The 17,502-nt window shown below is 42.8% G+C and overlaps 1 protein-coding gene and 1 pseudogene across 2 annotated transcripts in view; both read right to left on the minus strand.

The window, feature by feature from the left end:
* Positions 1 to 5,885: 5,885 nt before the first annotated feature.
* The window catches only part of LOC306746693 (protein NLRC3-like), a 284,667-nt pseudogene continuing 273,050 nt past the window's right edge, over positions 5,886 to 17,502 (minus strand). Inside the window, exons 9-11 of the transcript in view lie at positions 7,785 to 7,950; positions 6,744 to 6,790; positions 5,886 to 6,578 (exon numbers count right to left, since the gene is read on the minus strand). The product of the transcript in view is annotated as a protein NLRC3-like (transcript). The remainder of the gene's footprint in view (positions 6,579 to 6,743; positions 6,791 to 7,784; positions 7,951 to 17,502) is intronic.
* LOC306746476 (NACHT, LRR and PYD domains-containing protein 3-like) lies at positions 9,251 to 14,066 on the minus strand (the record flags this gene model as incomplete). The annotated part of the gene is given in 6 exon segments (XM_079229393.1): positions 9,251 to 9,437; positions 9,439 to 10,007; positions 11,199 to 11,427; positions 11,581 to 11,659; positions 12,497 to 12,610; positions 14,008 to 14,066. Coding segments are annotated over 6 exon segments (1,218 nt in total). The 3' UTR covers positions 9,251 to 9,269.

The following is a 17,502-nucleotide window of genomic DNA, read 5'->3' on the forward strand; positions in this document are numbered from 1 at the left end:
TCTTTAGTGGTGGACGGTCATTACTTCAGCTTCAGCTCTATGAGAATATATAAAGGTGACATGGATGCTGCCTTTCTGAATTCCCAAATCTATCTCTAAATTATCAGTCAATTATCAAGTCATTGTCTTTCAGCACAGTCCAGGCATATATATTGTCATGGCTGAAATGTGCAGTTTAATAAAGACATGATCCAAGTTTTCCCACCAGCGGAAAAGATATTTGACTTGATGTCCCAATGCTGCAAACACTTTCCCTGCCCTGCACCTGTAGGATGAGTGTGAGCACCTGTTGTTTGCCCACCAAGATAGTTATGATGTAATGGAATGCTATGAACAGAAACTGTCCGTGGAACAAGCTCTAAATATTCCTAACCAGTCAGTCGGGTTCATTTTCAATACACACAGATGCTATTCTGACCCCCTGCAGGCCTATAAATACATGGAAAGCTGTTATATTGGGCACGAGGGCAGCTCTCCATCTCACAGTGTGTCAGTAATACAAGACAGCGCCACCGGATTTAGCTGCTGTCCAGGCCTATTTTTAGGCTACAATATCAGGCCAACAGATACAGTAGAAAATAAGTGTGATCATGTTGGTATTTTCCACAGTGAATGGGAGTATTTGGATAAAGTCCCTCACCGCAGGCCTCTGATGCCCTGCAAATGACACTTGTTACCAAAACACCTGCCAGAGTGTGCAATAGTGTGCACACACACACACACACACACACACACACACACACACACACACACACACACACACACACACACACACACACACACACAGGTGCATGTTGGAGCACTTCAGGATGAAGAAGGTCAGAGGCTCCAGAAAAGTCAGATGAGGGGCGGAAGAGGTTGTGTTTAAGGCTTGATGTGTCAAAGGGACATGAATGCTGCCTATTCAAATGCAACATTTTGCTTTCAATGCATATCATTTTAAATCTTTATGTTTTTATGGTACTTGGAAGTCTCAACTCACAGCTCTGCGTGGCACGTATATGCTCTCGAATAAGAAGTCCTGAAACAATCAAGGAAAATACAGAATATATTTTTTGTTAATATCAACAGATTCCTTATAAAGATCCAAACCAACAATGTGTGAGTCCGCCTGTCACTACTTTCTGACTTCCCTTCTCTGTCTGTGTCTCTCAGCTCCAAGCTCATTGGTTACTATTGAGCTCTGCTTTCTCAAGAGCTACTTCCCACAACGAATAAACCAACCTTCACCTCAGTGAGCTCCTTCAAAGCAAAGTAAAACAGGGAGGGACGAGGAGAAGACAGCAATCAATGCAGACACAAGGTAGTGCAACACTGTCCGCTAAACATTTTGATCACATACTACTGAACGGTTTTGCATAAAGCATTTCAGAGGAAATATGATTACCTTAAAGGTTAAAAGATTAATTCATCAGCAAGTAACTATTGTCTGAGCAAAGATCTAGAGGAGTAAAGTCTACCTGAGCCGAGAATGTGTGTTATCACAGCTTTTCTGTGATTGATGACATAGCTGGGCAGTTAGCTGGTTTCAGCTCCGTTAGTTGGCTTTAGCTCCGTTAGTTGGCTTCAGCTCCGTTAGCTGGTTTCAGCTCCGTTAGCTGGTTTCAGCACCATTAGCTGGCTTCAGCACCGTTAGCTAGTTTCAGCTCCGTTAGTTGGCTTCAGCTCCGTTAGCTGGCTTCAACACCGTTAGCTAGTTTCAGCTCCGTTAGTTGGCTTTAGTTCCGTTAGCTAGTTTCAGCTCCGTTAGTTGGCTTCAGCTCCGTTAGCTGGCTTCAACACCGTTAGCTAGTTTCAGCTCCGTTAGTTGGCTTTAGTTCCGTTAGCTGGTTTCAGCACCGTTAGTTGGCTTTAGCATGGTTAGCTGGCTTCAGCACCGTTAGTTGGCTTTAGCATGGTTAGCTGGCTTCAGCACCGTTAGTTGGCTTTAGCATGGTTAGCTGGCTTCAGCACCGTTAGTTGGCTTTAGCATGGTTAGCTGGCTTCAGCTCCATTAGTTGGCTTTAGTTCCGTTAGCTGGTTTCAGCACCGTTAGTTGGCTTTAGCATGGTTAGCTGGCTTCAGCACCGTTAGTTGGCTTTAGCATTGTTAGCTGGCTTCAGCACCGTTAGTTGGCTTTAGCATGGTTAGCTGGCTTCAGCACCGTTAGTTGGCGTCAGCACCTTTAGCTGGCTTTAGCTCCGTTAGATGGCTTCAGCACCGTTAGGAGGCTTCAGCACCGTTAGCTGGTTTCAGCACCGTTAGCTGGCTTCAGCACCATTAGAAGGCTTCAGCACTGTTAGCTGGCTTCAGCACCATTAGCTGGTTTCAGCACCATTAGCTGGCTTCAGCACCGGCCCGGCCGTGTTGTTGTTATGTATTCAGGACCTTGACGAAATAGATATGCTCTGAATTTAAATTAGAGCACTTTTAACTCCGTGCTTTGAGTCGCCGAAACATAACCATAAGAATGTTTATCATGCTTTCGTTGCTACAAGCCGATATTGTGGGAAAGAAATGCTGAAATGTGACGTCAGTGAGATATACTCAATATAAACATTTTGCAACATTGTTGCTTTTCGTTTGTGAGTGATGAATGAGAAAAGAATGGTGGATTGTTATGGTGGCGTAGAGACGGCAGGAGGGAGGGAGCCGGATATATCTGAGCAGCTCAGGGGGTGCTAACATTTACAATCACGCCAAGTCATTACACACCCTCCTCTTTTTCCACCACGACTGGAAGAGTGTGTGTTTGTGTGTGTGTGTGTGTGTGTGTGTGTGTGTGTGTGTGTGTGTGTGTGTGTGTGTGTGAGAGAGATGGGATTTCATGTGTGGTTGCTCACTATAAATAATTCACAAATGATATATCTGGAGACAGAAATCACAGACATTTATCCCAAATCTTGGCCAATTCAGCCAAAGCGCCCTGCAGAGAGAGATGCTGCAGGATGGTGAATGATGGACTTTATAGATCTTTTCTAGTCTTCCAACCGCTTTCACGCTATTTCTCATCATTCACACGTTCACACCCATTCATACACTCAGTTATCTCCATTTCTTGAAGGGGAAAGAGATTTTGAAAGAAAATGGACTTAACTTGACTATAAATTCTGACATATCTGACATAGCAATTAAACATATGAATAACCAGACAATCACGGAACCCTCGTGTTGTTCAAGGTAATTAAACCCAATTCAAAGTATGTTTAACGCTCACACAAACAACTTCTTCAGCTGATGTGAATAAACATGGTTGTCCCCATTCATCACATATTATTCTTTTCTCATGGCCATAGCCTTTTTAGGGTCCTTTACGATTGACCTGTTTTTATGGCGTTCCATGAAGAGCATTCCAATTCACTTCAAACGAGTTTGACACACAAACACCTTATTGAGAGTAAATAATGGCATGCTGCACACTTAAATAAAGTACTTTGTCAACAAGTATTTGAAGGTTTTTATCACACAAACACAACCACTAGTACATTATCTATCACATAACTTTGAGCCCCTGACACATTGTACAATATAACAAATATTTTTCACAAAAAATCATTCTGCAATAAAATTAGATAAATAAGAGTTAAGATTTTACAAATAGAATTAAACAGCAAATAATGAACATATCCTTTTTGCATAAATATTACTCAAGTTGTTATATTTTCTCCACAACCTGTCAGCCTTGTTTTCAGTTTGGCTCTGGAGAAGGACTGCCATCTTCTGGTTCCACTATGGCAACACCTGTGTGTGCGTGTGCGTGTGTGTGTGTGTGTGAGAGAGAGAGAGATGGGTATAGATATAGTGTACCATAGATTGTGTAAAGAAGTAAATGTAGTCATGTTGACGTCGCCCGTTGGTTTGTGGACAGATGTTATGAAGCCTCGAGGTCAACGATTTTGCCGTCGCCATGTTGTTGTTTTTTGCAACAAATGAACAGAAGTTTCCATATCTGGACTGAGGAGGAGTGACGTAGAGACACTGTAACTCTGGTAAAGGTAGCAACCTGTCAAAAAAGCTTTAACACATGAAGCATATACTTCTATACAACCAGAGGAGTCGCCCCCCTAGTGGTCGGGAGAGAGAATGCAGCTTTAATACATTAAGCATAGACTTCTATACAACCAGAGGAGTCTCTCCCTGGTGGTCAGTAGGGAGAATGCAGTTTTAACACATGAAACATAGACTTCTATACAACCAGATGAGTCTCCCCCTGGTGGTCAGGAGAGAGAAGGCAGTTTTAACACATGAAGCATATACTTCTATACAACCAGAGGAGTCGCCCCCCTGGTGGTCAGGAGAGAGAATGCAGCTTTAATACATTAAGCATAGACTTCTATACAATCAGATGAGTCTCCCCCTGGTGGTCAGTAGAGAGATGGCAAGTTCACTCGGCAGAACCGGAGGTTGCCGCCTGGTTAATAGCTACTCAAGTGTGTAAATTGATAATTGTAAGCAAAAGCCTGCAGACACAGATCTGATGATAATGTCTGATCATAGTCCAATGGTTTAAAATAAAAAAGCATTTTCCTAAAATAAATCTTTTTACACTATAATCTATCTTGACCGGTGCAACATAAAGTCAGTCTCCCACCTGTAAACGGACTCGTCCCCACCAGAGATGAGTCCAATGAGGGTGGTGTCATCCGCGAACATCTTCAAACATATCATATAGTTACATACCTTCTGTAGTTATTCATGATATTTTTCTCAATTTCTTCCAGGGACAATCTGTCTGCGTGCCCCGGTCCAGTGTGTCTCTGAATAATGAACAATGTCCAGTGTGCTGTGTGGAGCAGCTCAAACCGGTTACCGCAGTGAAACTAGAAGGCCGGATAATGGGAGGAGCCATGTTGCATTGAAGAGCGTCCCACTGCAGAGCTCCATCGGCAGCGCAGGACTTATTATTATTGTTATTACGCTTCCTTGTCAGGAAACATTTACATGTTGTTTGATCCCGCTTGTCATTAATAAATGAAATAACCTACTAAGCATGTATTTTAATACATCATATCACGCCCACGCCAGACGACCTCCACCAATAACACCAAGGTAAACAATCCAACCTAAATATTTAAATGTAACTTATAAAATGTATACAGTAAGGTAACGTAACGCTAAACAGCAAATACATTGTACTAGCCCTATAAGTTTAGCTCGCTAGGCTAATGTTGTTCTCAAACTAATGTTAAAAAAAGAGCAAATACCTTCATGTAAGAATTTTAACGCTAGTTTGCTCACAACTTTAGCATGGCTAGCTAACATTATTTTCTATTCATATCATCTGACCGTAAGCGCTGTCATGGACAGTACCGCTGCTGGTGTAACCACACGAGCCGCTTCTCAGTCAACAAGTCAGCTCGACCTTCCTACAGAGCTGGCAACAGGATGAACTCTCCTGGTGTGTGTATGTCCCGCATTAATACAAATATTATGATTTAGTTTTGTCTGGCAAGAGCATTTAGCTATTGATTCATTGTATTTTAATACTTTCATTTCATTTCCTCTGTTTACCTTTGCAAAATACCTCCTTATTAGCTCTTGCGTGCTAGTTACTACCACCGTTAACTCCAGTGGCGGGCCATGCATTTTCAATCTGCACCTTCAATGCTGTCTCTACAGCTGAACAACCTAATCACCTCATTATGATGCCACAGCTACCGGTTATTATTTGTTTCGTGTAAACACATGAAGCTCTAGCAGAGGAAGATCACGTCAGAAGAGTCCTACACTCTATCAGCTGTTTAGCAGCTGGGCGCGTGTTAATTATTTTTCCACAGATGCTGAATCTGATCCAGAAAGACTCTCGTTTGACATTCGTAGGTTTTTCTTCACACAAACAAATGTTTCAAGACAACAAAGTTGAGTTGTATATGCAAAGTAAAACATGTTTTACAGCTTCTCTCAGAAACAGATCACTTCAGGTCATTACATGGACCTCGCTCAGCTCTCAGACATCCATCTGCAACACCACAAGTCCAGAGAGCTCTCAACCCTAAACTATCTGGACAGCAGAGAGAAAGTTTCTTTACTAGGAAGAGACTCTCCTTCCTACAGAGAACACAGAGACACTGAGGAACCAGACCAGAACCTGAACCCAGGATAAAGAGGTTCAGTGAATGTGGTGTTGAAGGTGTGGATGTGGATCAGTGTGTCAGAGGAGACTGTGTAGAAGGACAGAGAGCCAGCAGGAGAGTCCACATACACTGCTACTCTACCAGAGGAGGAGGAGGAGGAAGAGGAGGAGGAGGAGGCGGTGGTGATGGGTGTTCTTGTCTTATTGTGACAGACACAGTAACCACCATTATCCCACTCCAGACTCCAGGACTGATCATTCCATCCAAACAAACAGTCTTTACTGTCTCCTCTCCTTCTGATTCCTCTGTAACTCACTGATATAGAAACGCCTTTTCTCCACTCGACCTCCCAGTAACAGCGAGCAGTCAGACCAGTTCTACACAGCAGCTGTGGCCAGAAATCAAATCTGTCTGGATGATCAGGATATGACTGATCCTCGCTCACACGTGTGACATTCCTGTTGTTGTCAGACAGTTTGAGTTTCCTGTGTACTGTGTTTGTGTCAAGTGTGAGTTCACAGGAATCTGATGGAGAGAACGAGACACAATACAGCTGCAGTTATTAATCTATCATCTGTTCATCTATTGACACTTTGATGATGACTTTTGATGATCAGAGATGTGAATGAGTGATGTCACAGTCTGAAGATGGTTGAATGTTTTCATGAATCAAACTCAAAGCACACTTACACTTCCTCAGACCTGGTCTGAACCATCGGACACCAGCAGGCTCCACCCTGAAAGGAGGAGGGGTCAGAGCAGCATGAACACATGGACATGACATCACTCTCATCACATAGCTTTGTTACTCATGTTCACATGGACATGACATCACTCTCATCACATAGCTTTGTTACTCATGTTCACATGGACATGACATCACTCTCATGCACAGAGCTTTGTTATTCATGTTCACATAGACATGACATCACTCTCATGCACAGAGCTCTGTTATTCATGTTCACATGGACCACTTATTATTCATCAGCTCATATTCTGTTACTTCATGGAGCTTCTTCTGATTGGCCGATGACGACAGCTCATGATGTTCACTTATTCATGATATATTATTAACAGTATTATATTGACAATCATCCCCCATTTCAAACTTAGTTTCCTCTACCAGTCAGTCAGTAAATCAGATGTTTAAACCTGCATCAGTTGATTCTTTGTCTGTTTGTGGTTCAGTGAAAACAAGCTGTAAACACAACATCTGACACATTATCAGCTTTCATTCCTATTGTGATGATTTATCAAGAAGGGTTAAACAGATTGTTTCTTTGTTTGTCTTTTCACAGTAATGTCTGGACTGAAGGGCAACACACACTGGAGGCAGATGACGAGCATCAAAACATAAAACTATAGTTTGATATGAGCCCACTGAAGCGTGACGACGTTGATGCATGTCAACCCACCATGATGCCCGTCAACGTGTCAGGATACACCACTGTCCTAGTTTATGATGTTGAAACAAGACAGCGCTCCAAAAACACAACAGTTCCATCACCTTCCCTCCCTGTTCTGGCTCATCCTGGCTACTGTTCCCTGACTACATCTGCCTGCATTGATCGTCTGATGTGGGACCCAAACAGTTAGATGAGTCTCTGGTAGTGTGAGGTCAGCTTGGTGTGTCAGGGTCATATTAACCAGGCGGAGAGTGTGACAGAGAACAGGTTTCCAGCTCTACCTCGTCTACCAGACTGATGGTCTGTGGCTGCAGCCTCTTCATACCTGAGAGTCTCCAGTCTCCAGTGTGGATCCTCCAGTACAGCAGACAGCAGCTTCACTCCTGAGTCTCCTGGGTGATTGTAGCTCAGGTCCAGCTCTCTCAGATGGGAGGGGTTGGAGCTCAGAGCTGAGGCCAGAGAAGCACAGCCTTTCTCTGTGATCAGACAGCCTGACAGCCTGTAAACACACAAAACAACACACAAGTCACATCTTAAGACAATCTGAAGGAGGATACAAGTTTATCCATGAATGTAAATCAGGATTTAAGTGTCTTTAAGAGTTTTACAAATTGATTAATCCTGACCTGAGAGTCTCCAGTCTCCAGTGTGGACTCTCCAGTCCAGCAGACAGCAGAGTCACTCCTGAATCCTGCAGGTTGTTGTTACTCAGGTCCAGCTCTCTCAGACTAGAGGACTGGGAGCTGAGGACTGAGGACAGAGCTTCACAGCTTCTCTCTGAGAGGTTACAGCCACTCAGTCTGAAGAGACAAGGAGGAAGAAAGAATAAGCAATACGTGGAAAAGATAGCAGCGTATTTAAGTTGTGATCTATGAATCTAACTCTCTCTGTACTTACAGAGCTTTGTTGGAGGCTTTGACCACTGGCAGCAGCCTCAGAAGAGCCTCCTCTGAAGCAGAGTATTTCTTCAGGTCAAACACATCCAGATCTTTTCCTGATGACAGTAAGATGAAGACCAGAGCTGACCACTGAGCTGGAGACAGTTCATCTGTGGAGAGACTTCCTGAACTCAGGGACTGTTGGATCTCCTCCACTAGAGAACCATCATTCAGTTCATTCATACAGTGGAACAGATTGATGCTTTTCTCTGGAGACACATCCTCATTGATCTTCTTCTTGATGTACTGGACTGTTCTCTGATTGGTCTGTGAGCTACTTCCTGTCTGTGTCAGAAGACCTCGTAGGAGAGTCTGATTGGTCTCCAGTGAAAGACCCAGGAGGAAGCGGAGGAACAAGTCCAGGTGTCCATTAGGACTCTGTAAGGCCTTGTCCACAGCACTCTGGTAGAGATGTCTTGGTTTAGGTTTGTCTTTAAAGACCTTAGACAACCGGGAGGTTGTTTGTTCTTCTGCCAGCAGGTTGACACCAGAGTTGATGAAGGTCAGATGGACATGAAGAGCAGCCAGAAACTCCTGAACACTCAGATGGACGAAGCAGAACACCTTGTCCTGGTACAGTCCTCTCTCCTCTCTAAAGATCTGTGTGAACACTCCTGAGTACACTGAGGCTGCTCTGATATCGATGCCACACTCTGTCAGGCCGGATTCATAGAAGATCAGGTTCCCTTTCTGCAGCTGATCAAAAGCCAGTTTTCCCAGAGACTCAGTCATCTTCCTGCTCTCTGGACTCCAGTGTGGATCCGTCTCAGCTCCTCCATCATACTTGACCTTCTTCACTTTGGACTGAACCACCAGGATGTGGATGTACATCTCAGTCAGGTTCTTGGGCAGCTGTCCTCCCTCTGTGGTCTTCAACACGTCCTCCAAAACTGAAGCAGTGATCCAGCAGAAGACTGGGATGTGGCACATGATGTAGAGGCTTCGTGAAGTCTTCGTGCTGCAGGTCGTGTAGTTATCCAGAGGCGAGCAGAGGGAAGCAGTTTCCCCCTGATGAGATTTGTCAGCAGCACATCCACTGAGGACCTCATTGTTGTGGAAGTCCAGAGGAAGTCGACACTCATCCAGACCGTCAAAGATGAACACAACCAGGAACTCTTCAAACCTGCAGATTCCTGCTTCTTTGGTTTCAGTGAAGAAGTGATGAACAAGTTCCACCAAGCTGAACTTCTTCTCTTTCAGCACATTCAGCTCTCTGAACGTGAATGGAAACGTGAACTGGATGTCCTGGTTGGCTTTGTCTTCAGCCCAGTCCAGAGTGAACTTCTGTGTTAAGACCGTTTTCCCAATGCCAGCCACTCCCTTTGTCATCACTGTTCTGATTGGTTCCTCTCTTCCAGGTGATGCTTTAAATAAGTCTTCTTGTCTGATGGTTGTTTCTGGTCTGTGTGGTTTCCTGGATGCTGTTTCAATCTGCCTGACCTCGTGTTCATCATTAACCTCTGCAGTCCCTCCCTCTGTGATGTAGAGCTCTGTGTAGATCTGGTTCAGAAGGGTTGGGTTTCCTGCTTTAGCGATCCCCTCAAACACACACTGGAACTTCTTCTTCAGGTTAGATTTGAGTTCACGCTGACAAACTGCAGCAAGAAGTCCTTATGAACACGCAACAAAGAGGATCAATGAGTCAAAGAATATATTTCAACCTCAATGAATTGTTGAATGTTGAAAAAATATAAAAGACTAAAAGTATACTAGCTTACATATAACCGGCATAAGTTACTATAATGTATAATCTTTCCTGTAAAATGGGTATTATGTAACCTATCCTGTGTATCAGGATCCTTCAACTAATATTAATGTATAAGGCAAACAAACCTCCTGTAGTCAACTTTAGAAACAGGATGAATTATGTCGGTTTGACACGTGAAGAAGAAGAGTGAACTGCTTCTGTGTCTATTTAGTTGCTCCCCAGAGGAGAGACTGAGGGTTTCCACCAGATATTTGTGTCTCTGTGTCCTTTACCCCACCCTCAACTTTAGAGACTGAAAGACACTTCTGTGATCAGAAGACTTGAATTTCTTTAGCTATCTGAGACTAGACAGGAAATCTGCCAGCTGTTTATAGGACTGGACCAAACAAGCTCCTTTACCTTCAGAGGATCAAGCTTGATTTGCTGACCACTGTAGAAAACCCCTGAACACTTAGAACTTTTTGCATGTGACGTTGTAACTGTTTCATTTAATTTAAAGTGTTGGTGACTTGTAAAGGAAAAGAATAAAAGGAAACTGAAGTAAAACCACAGCCTTGCCCTTCAGTAAGCTGGAACTACAACTAAAGAGTCTAGTTCTTTAGCAGTTTAACCTTCTTCCCCTGTCCTGAACAAGTGTGATACTGAGGTGACGACTGACGCTGCCAGAGGACCTTAAGGAAAGAACCCTGGGTGAAGACTTTCCAGTGTGTCTATAATGTGAGTGTATGAAATAGGCAATCGTAAATTATAGACGATGTAAATAATAAGTCATACTGGGTGTTAGGGTAACATCCTACTGAGAGCGTCGAGGGCTTAAGCCGTACAAGACTTTCAGAAAGACAAGAATTCCAAAAATCCGAACGATCAAACTACGGGGTGAGATAAAAGACCGAAGGCTTATTGATATCGGATGAGGTACACTAGTCTCTCCGGTATCACTGGAATAGCCAACGAAGTGACCACCGTGTTAGGGGTGGAGCCTGTCCCCGCCCCTCCCTTTTCCCCTCCTCTCCCCGGAGCAGGACCGCTGCATACGTTACAGAATATATTCACATTTATCCAGCATGTTAAATCTTTAGAGATATCCTCTTACTGCTCTGCAGACAGTTAGCCAGCTCCTCCTCCTTCATGTTCCTCAGGAAGTGCATTGAGATCTTCAGAAATGCTTTTCTGCTGCTCTTCCTCTGCTCTTCATCCTCACTGTCCAACACCTTCTCATCCTCTCTTTGACTCTCTAAGCATTCTGGGTAATCTGAACTCACAATCTTCTGGATCTTCTTCAGCTCGTCCTTCACAAAAGTGAGGATGTTCTCCTCCAGCAGCTGGAACAGAACATTACATGAATGACAAACTAAAACCCGGGAACCAAACATCAGATCCATGTTGGACAGACTGACAACCCACTGGTCTAAAGAGTGCAGCATGGAGATGGTTGTGAACAGAATAGATGTAAAAGTAGTTGTACATGTACGGACCATAAATATGGAGTCCAGCTGTGTTTGATGCTGCTGGGTAGACAGACCTCTGGGACCCTCCGAGCTCTCCTGGTCCTCTCTGTGGAGGAGTCATGAACAATCAGCTCACATTGTGTTTGCACCACAGACTGACCCTAAACCTTTATTGTTCATGATGTTAAAACACAAATACAACAATAAGTTAAAGGTGTTGTGTTGTGTCATGATTAATCATTTTATAAACCAGATGCTAAAGACTGGAGATGAAGGACGACCAGTTAGTCATCTGTTTCTGAGATTTCATCATCATCATCATCATCATAATCATCATCATCATCATCATCATCATCATCATCATCATAATCATAATCATCATCATTCAACCCTGAACAATCAGCTCACATTGTGTCCGTCCTCACAGAGACCAACACAAGGTCAAGGTCCATGAAGTGATATCTGGATATGGATCAGATGACTCCCTGTACTGGTAAAGGTTTATTAGTCCTACTGGTCCCACTGAGAATCAGCAGCTCAGTCTTTCAGCTCACTATTTTCTTCAACAGTCAGTTTGGTTTAGTCCCAACAGCTGTCACCAAGCCCTCCATGTAGCTCTCCCTCCCTCACTGGACACTGCTGAAGTGCCCTGGAGCAAGACACCCAGAACCTCCAGCTGCTCCACTGGAACGTCTCAGGGTCAGACTGGTTGTACTGGGCAGCTCCCAGTGTGAATGTGTTTCAAGGAAGAAGAGTGTTGGTGCTCAGAAAACTTTATCTGAGTCAGTAAAGGTTTAAAAACTAGAGATCTCACAACAGAGTCTGATAGAAACACATCATCGCCTTGTCATCATCATCACTTTGTTTTCATCATCATCATCATCACTTTGTGTATATCATCATCATCACTTTGTTTTCATCATCACTTTGTTTACATCCTCACCTTTGATCATCTTTTATGTCTATAGGACGATCCATAGACCAGTTACTCTTCATGGACTCACAGCTGGGTCCAGGTCCAGGTTCAGGTTTAGGTCCAGGTTGTTCCAGCTTCCCCCTGATAAGACAAGATAAATTAAAGCTACTCGCAGCTGTGAGCGGGCCCTCGCTTCACGGACGTCGAGGGTACTTGCTGGACTGAGGTTGACGCGACCTGTAACTTGCAACAAATAACACAAAACTGAATATGGCCGACTTCTGGTACGCTTTAAAGCATGGTTCCAAGAGAATTATTTTTAAGTTTAGATGTGTTACATACGCCTCCCAAATTTTGTATTTCTATGTCAAACGTACTGTGAGGGCTGCTTTGTCGAATTTTGTTGAATTTTTCACTAAGAAGTTAATTGATCCTTTTCTTCTTAACACAATGAGATATAAACAAGCTTTTGATTTAAAAAAAAGTGCGTTTAAAGATGAAATGTATTATTATTATTATTACTTTCTTGTAGAGCAGACACAACTGGACATGTGTGCCAAATTTCAGGTCAATCGGTCTAAGGGGGCGAAAACTGTGGGCTTTCACAACTCAAGGGTTGTCAAATAAAAGTGAGTTTATAAGGGGGTGCTATCCGACTTCCGGTACGGTTTAGAGCATGGTCCCATGAGACTTTCATATCAGTTTACATGTGTTACATATGCCTACCAAGTTTCATACATGTAGGTCAACCAAAACAGCTTCCATTTTCATGGAAAATGGTGTTTCTTTGCCGCTGAAATGAATCGTATCTAATCTCTAGCAGGAATTTATTAGAATACCACGCCAGGAAACAAAGTTCAACAAACAAAGTTTCTAATCTAATTTATTTGGAAGTTATGTCTATTGACGTACTAAGCCACGCCTCTAAGAGGTTAATTGGTTCATATCTTCTAAACACAATGAGATATTGACAATCTTAAAAATTACATTAAGGGCTACAAAATTAGGGTTTGATCACATCGAACCAATAATTATCCACAGAATTTTTTGAAAGAATCAGACCCAGCGTTTAGAAGAAGTTGGAAATTAAATATTTTTTACAAAATTCGAAACAAGTAAATCGGTCATAGGTGTCAGAAATGGATAGCTTTCACGACTCAAGGGGGCACTAGTGAGCTATTTTTTCCGACTTTTGCGCAACACCCCAATCAAATAAAATGTTTTGCCGAGTCCGATTGGTGTGCACATTTTGAATAGTGTAGGTTTAGCCCAAGCACAATCAGAATAATAATTATAAGAAACAATACAATTACAATAGGTCCTCCGCTCTGACTACGTCAGTGCTCGTGCCCTAATAATAAACATTTGAAAAACAATAGGTCCTCCGCTCTGACGACGTCAGTGCTCGGGCACTAATTATGCACCAGTGATTAAATCAACCTCCTGTACTCAGTGTACTTTGTATCCTGGTTGAAGAGTAATGCTGTCCAATCAGGAGGAAGAGAGGAACCATGTGGTGTAAAAGCAGAGAGTTTTACCTGAGTGACATCACCACCACCATCTTCATCATCTGCATCATCTGCATCACCATCATCATCATCACTTTGTTTTTATCATCAGTTTGAAATCCTCACCTTTGATTATCAAAGTGGCGTCCATCTTTGAAATATGTAGGACTATTAATAGACCAGTTCCTCTTCAGGGACACACAGCTGGGTTCAGGTTCAGGTCCAGGTCCAGGTCCAGGACAGTCTGGTCTCTGATGGATCCTGGTCACACATGTAGAACCAGAGTCAGTGAGTCAAAGACTTTGTGACATGAGAAGAGTCATGGACAGTTAGAGATGGTCCTCTCACCTCTGAGCTCTCGTCTGGCTGTTATGGTCCCCACAAAGACTGGTTTTAGAGGGAGGGACTCCCTCCTCTCTGTCCTCACACTGACTCATAGCAGAGTCCACACCTTCACACCAACACCGCCACCTGCTGAAGAGCTCACACATTAGTTATTTCCATCAGGACAATCAGCTCAATCACCTCAATACTAAATACACCCATGAGACAGTTTCCATGTTGTTGTCACTTTAGCTGCATATTCGTATCTAAGAAAAGACATTCACACTGCTGTTTAGTTTCTTGGCTTGTTAGAAGACTAGAAGACATTCACAATGCTCTTTAGTCTCTTGGTTTGTTAGAAGACTAGAAGACATTCACAATGCTCTTTAGTCTCTTGGCTTGAAGACTAGAAGATATTCACAATGCTCTTCAGTCTCTTGGTTTGAAGACTGGAAGACATTCACAATGCTCTTTAGTCTCTTGGCTTGAAGACTAGAAGACATTCACAATGCTCTTTAGTCTCTTGGCTTGAAGACTAGAAGACATTCACAATGCTCTTTAGTCTCTTGGTTTGTTAGAAGACTAGAAGACATTCACAATGCTCTTTAGTCTCTTGGCTTGTTTGAAGACTAGAAGACATTCACAATGCTCTTCAGTCTCTTGGCTTGTTTGAAGACTAGAAGACATTCACAATGCTCTTCAGTCTCTTGGTTTGTTAGAAGACTAGAAGACATTCACAATGCTCTTTAGTCTCTTGGCTTGTTTGAAGACTAGAAGACATTCACAATGCTCTTCAGTCTCTTGGTTTGTTAGAAGACTAGAAGACATTCACAATGCTCTTTAGTCTCTTGGCTTGAAGACTAGAAGACATTCACAATGCTCTTTAGTCTCTTGGTTTGTTAGAAGACTAGAAGACATTCACAATGCTCTTTAGTCTCTTGGCTTGTTTGAAGACTAGAAGACATTCACAATGCTCTTCAGTCTCTTGGTTTGTTAGAAGACTAGAAGACATTCACAATGCTCTTTAGTCTCTTGGCTTGTTTGAAGACTAGAAGACATTCACAATGCTCTTCAGTGTTGGGGGAAACGAGTTACAAAGTAACGGATTACAGAAACGATATTACTACTATAGGTAACGAAGTAAAGTAACGCATTACACTCAAAATATTGGTAACTACACTACTTTACTAGACCTCAGTAACGCGCTTTCCTGCGGTACCCAAGCCATTTCTACCAGTCCGAAAAGTTCTCTTTTAGTGGCGCGCGAGTCACACGACACTTCCTGCATGAACAATAGCAACAAGCTGCTAGCTAGCGCTGCTGCTGCTACTGCCCGCGACCCCTCTGCCCAAGTCGGGTGTCGAGCCAGGTCCCGCTACCTTCGGTGGTTTCGGGGAGCTAGCGGAAGTAGGATGACGGGGCAGGAGCCCCAGCTGGCTACAGCGGGGAGCTATCAGGGACTCTGACCGAAGGTAGTAGTGGCTCATAACCCAACGTTTACGGTAGATTGTTCATGCAGAAAGTGTTGTGTGACTCGCGCGATTATTATTATTGGAAATTATATTAATTAATAATAATACATTATTATTGAAAATTGAAAATAAAGTGATGAAAGGGCCATGATGTTTGTCCATGTATCTTTGCGGTTAATTTGGACAGTAGTGAAGTTACTTTTCAAATGCAGTAACTAGTAAAGTAATCTAGTTAACATTTTCAGAAGTAACTAGTAACATGTAACTAGTTACTTTTTCTGAGTAACTACCCCAACACTGATGCTCTTTAGTCTCTTGGCATGTTTGAAGACTAGAAGACATTCACAATGCTCTTTAGTCTCTTGGTTTGTTTGAAGACTAGAGGAAGACACTTCATGTGGCTTTTTATTTGCCTTTCTTTGGGAATGATGTCACTTTTCACTTCTCCGTCCTCATAGAAAACGCTGTGGTCACATGGTAACAGTGGTGGGCCGTGCGTTTTCGACCTAGGCCTTCAGTGCCGTGTAATCCACATCAGGAGCAGACTGGGGGTAAAAAGTGGCCCCGGAGTTAGTCAGACCGACCCACTCAATACACGGCGCGTTCATACAGACTGTCATGTGTGGACAGCAGACACTCACTCTGCGATACGGACGATTCTTTTGCACTATTACGGGCATGGAGTCCGACACTGCCGTCACTGGGCCACAATCAAAAATAACCAGGGCCAGCATCGGCCCGTAGGCCACATGCCGATAAATCCGGTTACCATGTCTCAGCCAGAATAGGCCCGTGTCTGTAATGGCTGAATCTGGGCCAGATATGGCACAAATGAAACGGACAAAAGCTGGCTCACATTTGTCCGCATCGAGCCAGAACACATAATCAGCCGACACTCAGCCCCAATACAGCCGAGTCTGCGGCTACCTGGGAGGGGACGTGACACCAGCTGAAGTCACTTTTTTATTTTTTCATCAGAGAGCCGACGGCAGAATTCTTCATGCAGGTTGTCCAGCAATTTGCTGCATTTCTTCACATGTCGAGGGGGAAGGAAGGCAGAACCAGAAGTGACACATGAGCGCGCAGGGCGACGCAGTCTTGTGGGTCTGATGCGGGTTCAGTTCATTATGCCGAGGTAGCTGTTAGTTCATTTTACAACTTTAAAAACAAGTGTTAAAGACATTTTTTCATCTGAAAAAAAAAATGGGAACCCCCCAAAAAAGAAAAAGAAAAAAAAGAGTGAAAGTTGAAAATATAAAATCTGTTACTGAAAAAAAAAATATATATATATATATATACATATATAGAACTATATATATTTTGATTTAGTTGTTTTTTTATTTTTATATTTTTAAAAAAATATATATTTAACCCCAAAAAATTACACTTAACCCCAAATTATTATATTATTATAATTATAATTAAATATAATTATATTTATATTTTTGGGGTTATATTTAACCCCAAAAACCTTTTCATGCACTTACTTTTATTTCGAATACATTCGGATACATTGTTGAATTTTTCAAAGTTCAACAATAAAACTTGTTTTTTCAGGTTCAAATCTTTTTTTCAAATGAACAAGTCTTTAAGGCCGGTCTGCCCCAGTCCCTGGGCTGGATCTCCGTTACTCCAGCACCATGTTTTGTTTGGCACACCTCATGCTTTAACTTGTCGTTGGTTTACTAATAAATGTACCTTTTCCTTTTAAAAAAACATGTCTCCTGTT

The sequence above is a fragment of the Taurulus bubalis genome (assembly GCF_910589615.1).
Source record: "Taurulus bubalis genome assembly, chromosome: 14".
In the NCBI taxonomy this organism is placed as follows: domain Eukaryota; kingdom Metazoa; phylum Chordata; class Actinopteri; order Perciformes; family Cottidae; genus Taurulus; species Taurulus bubalis.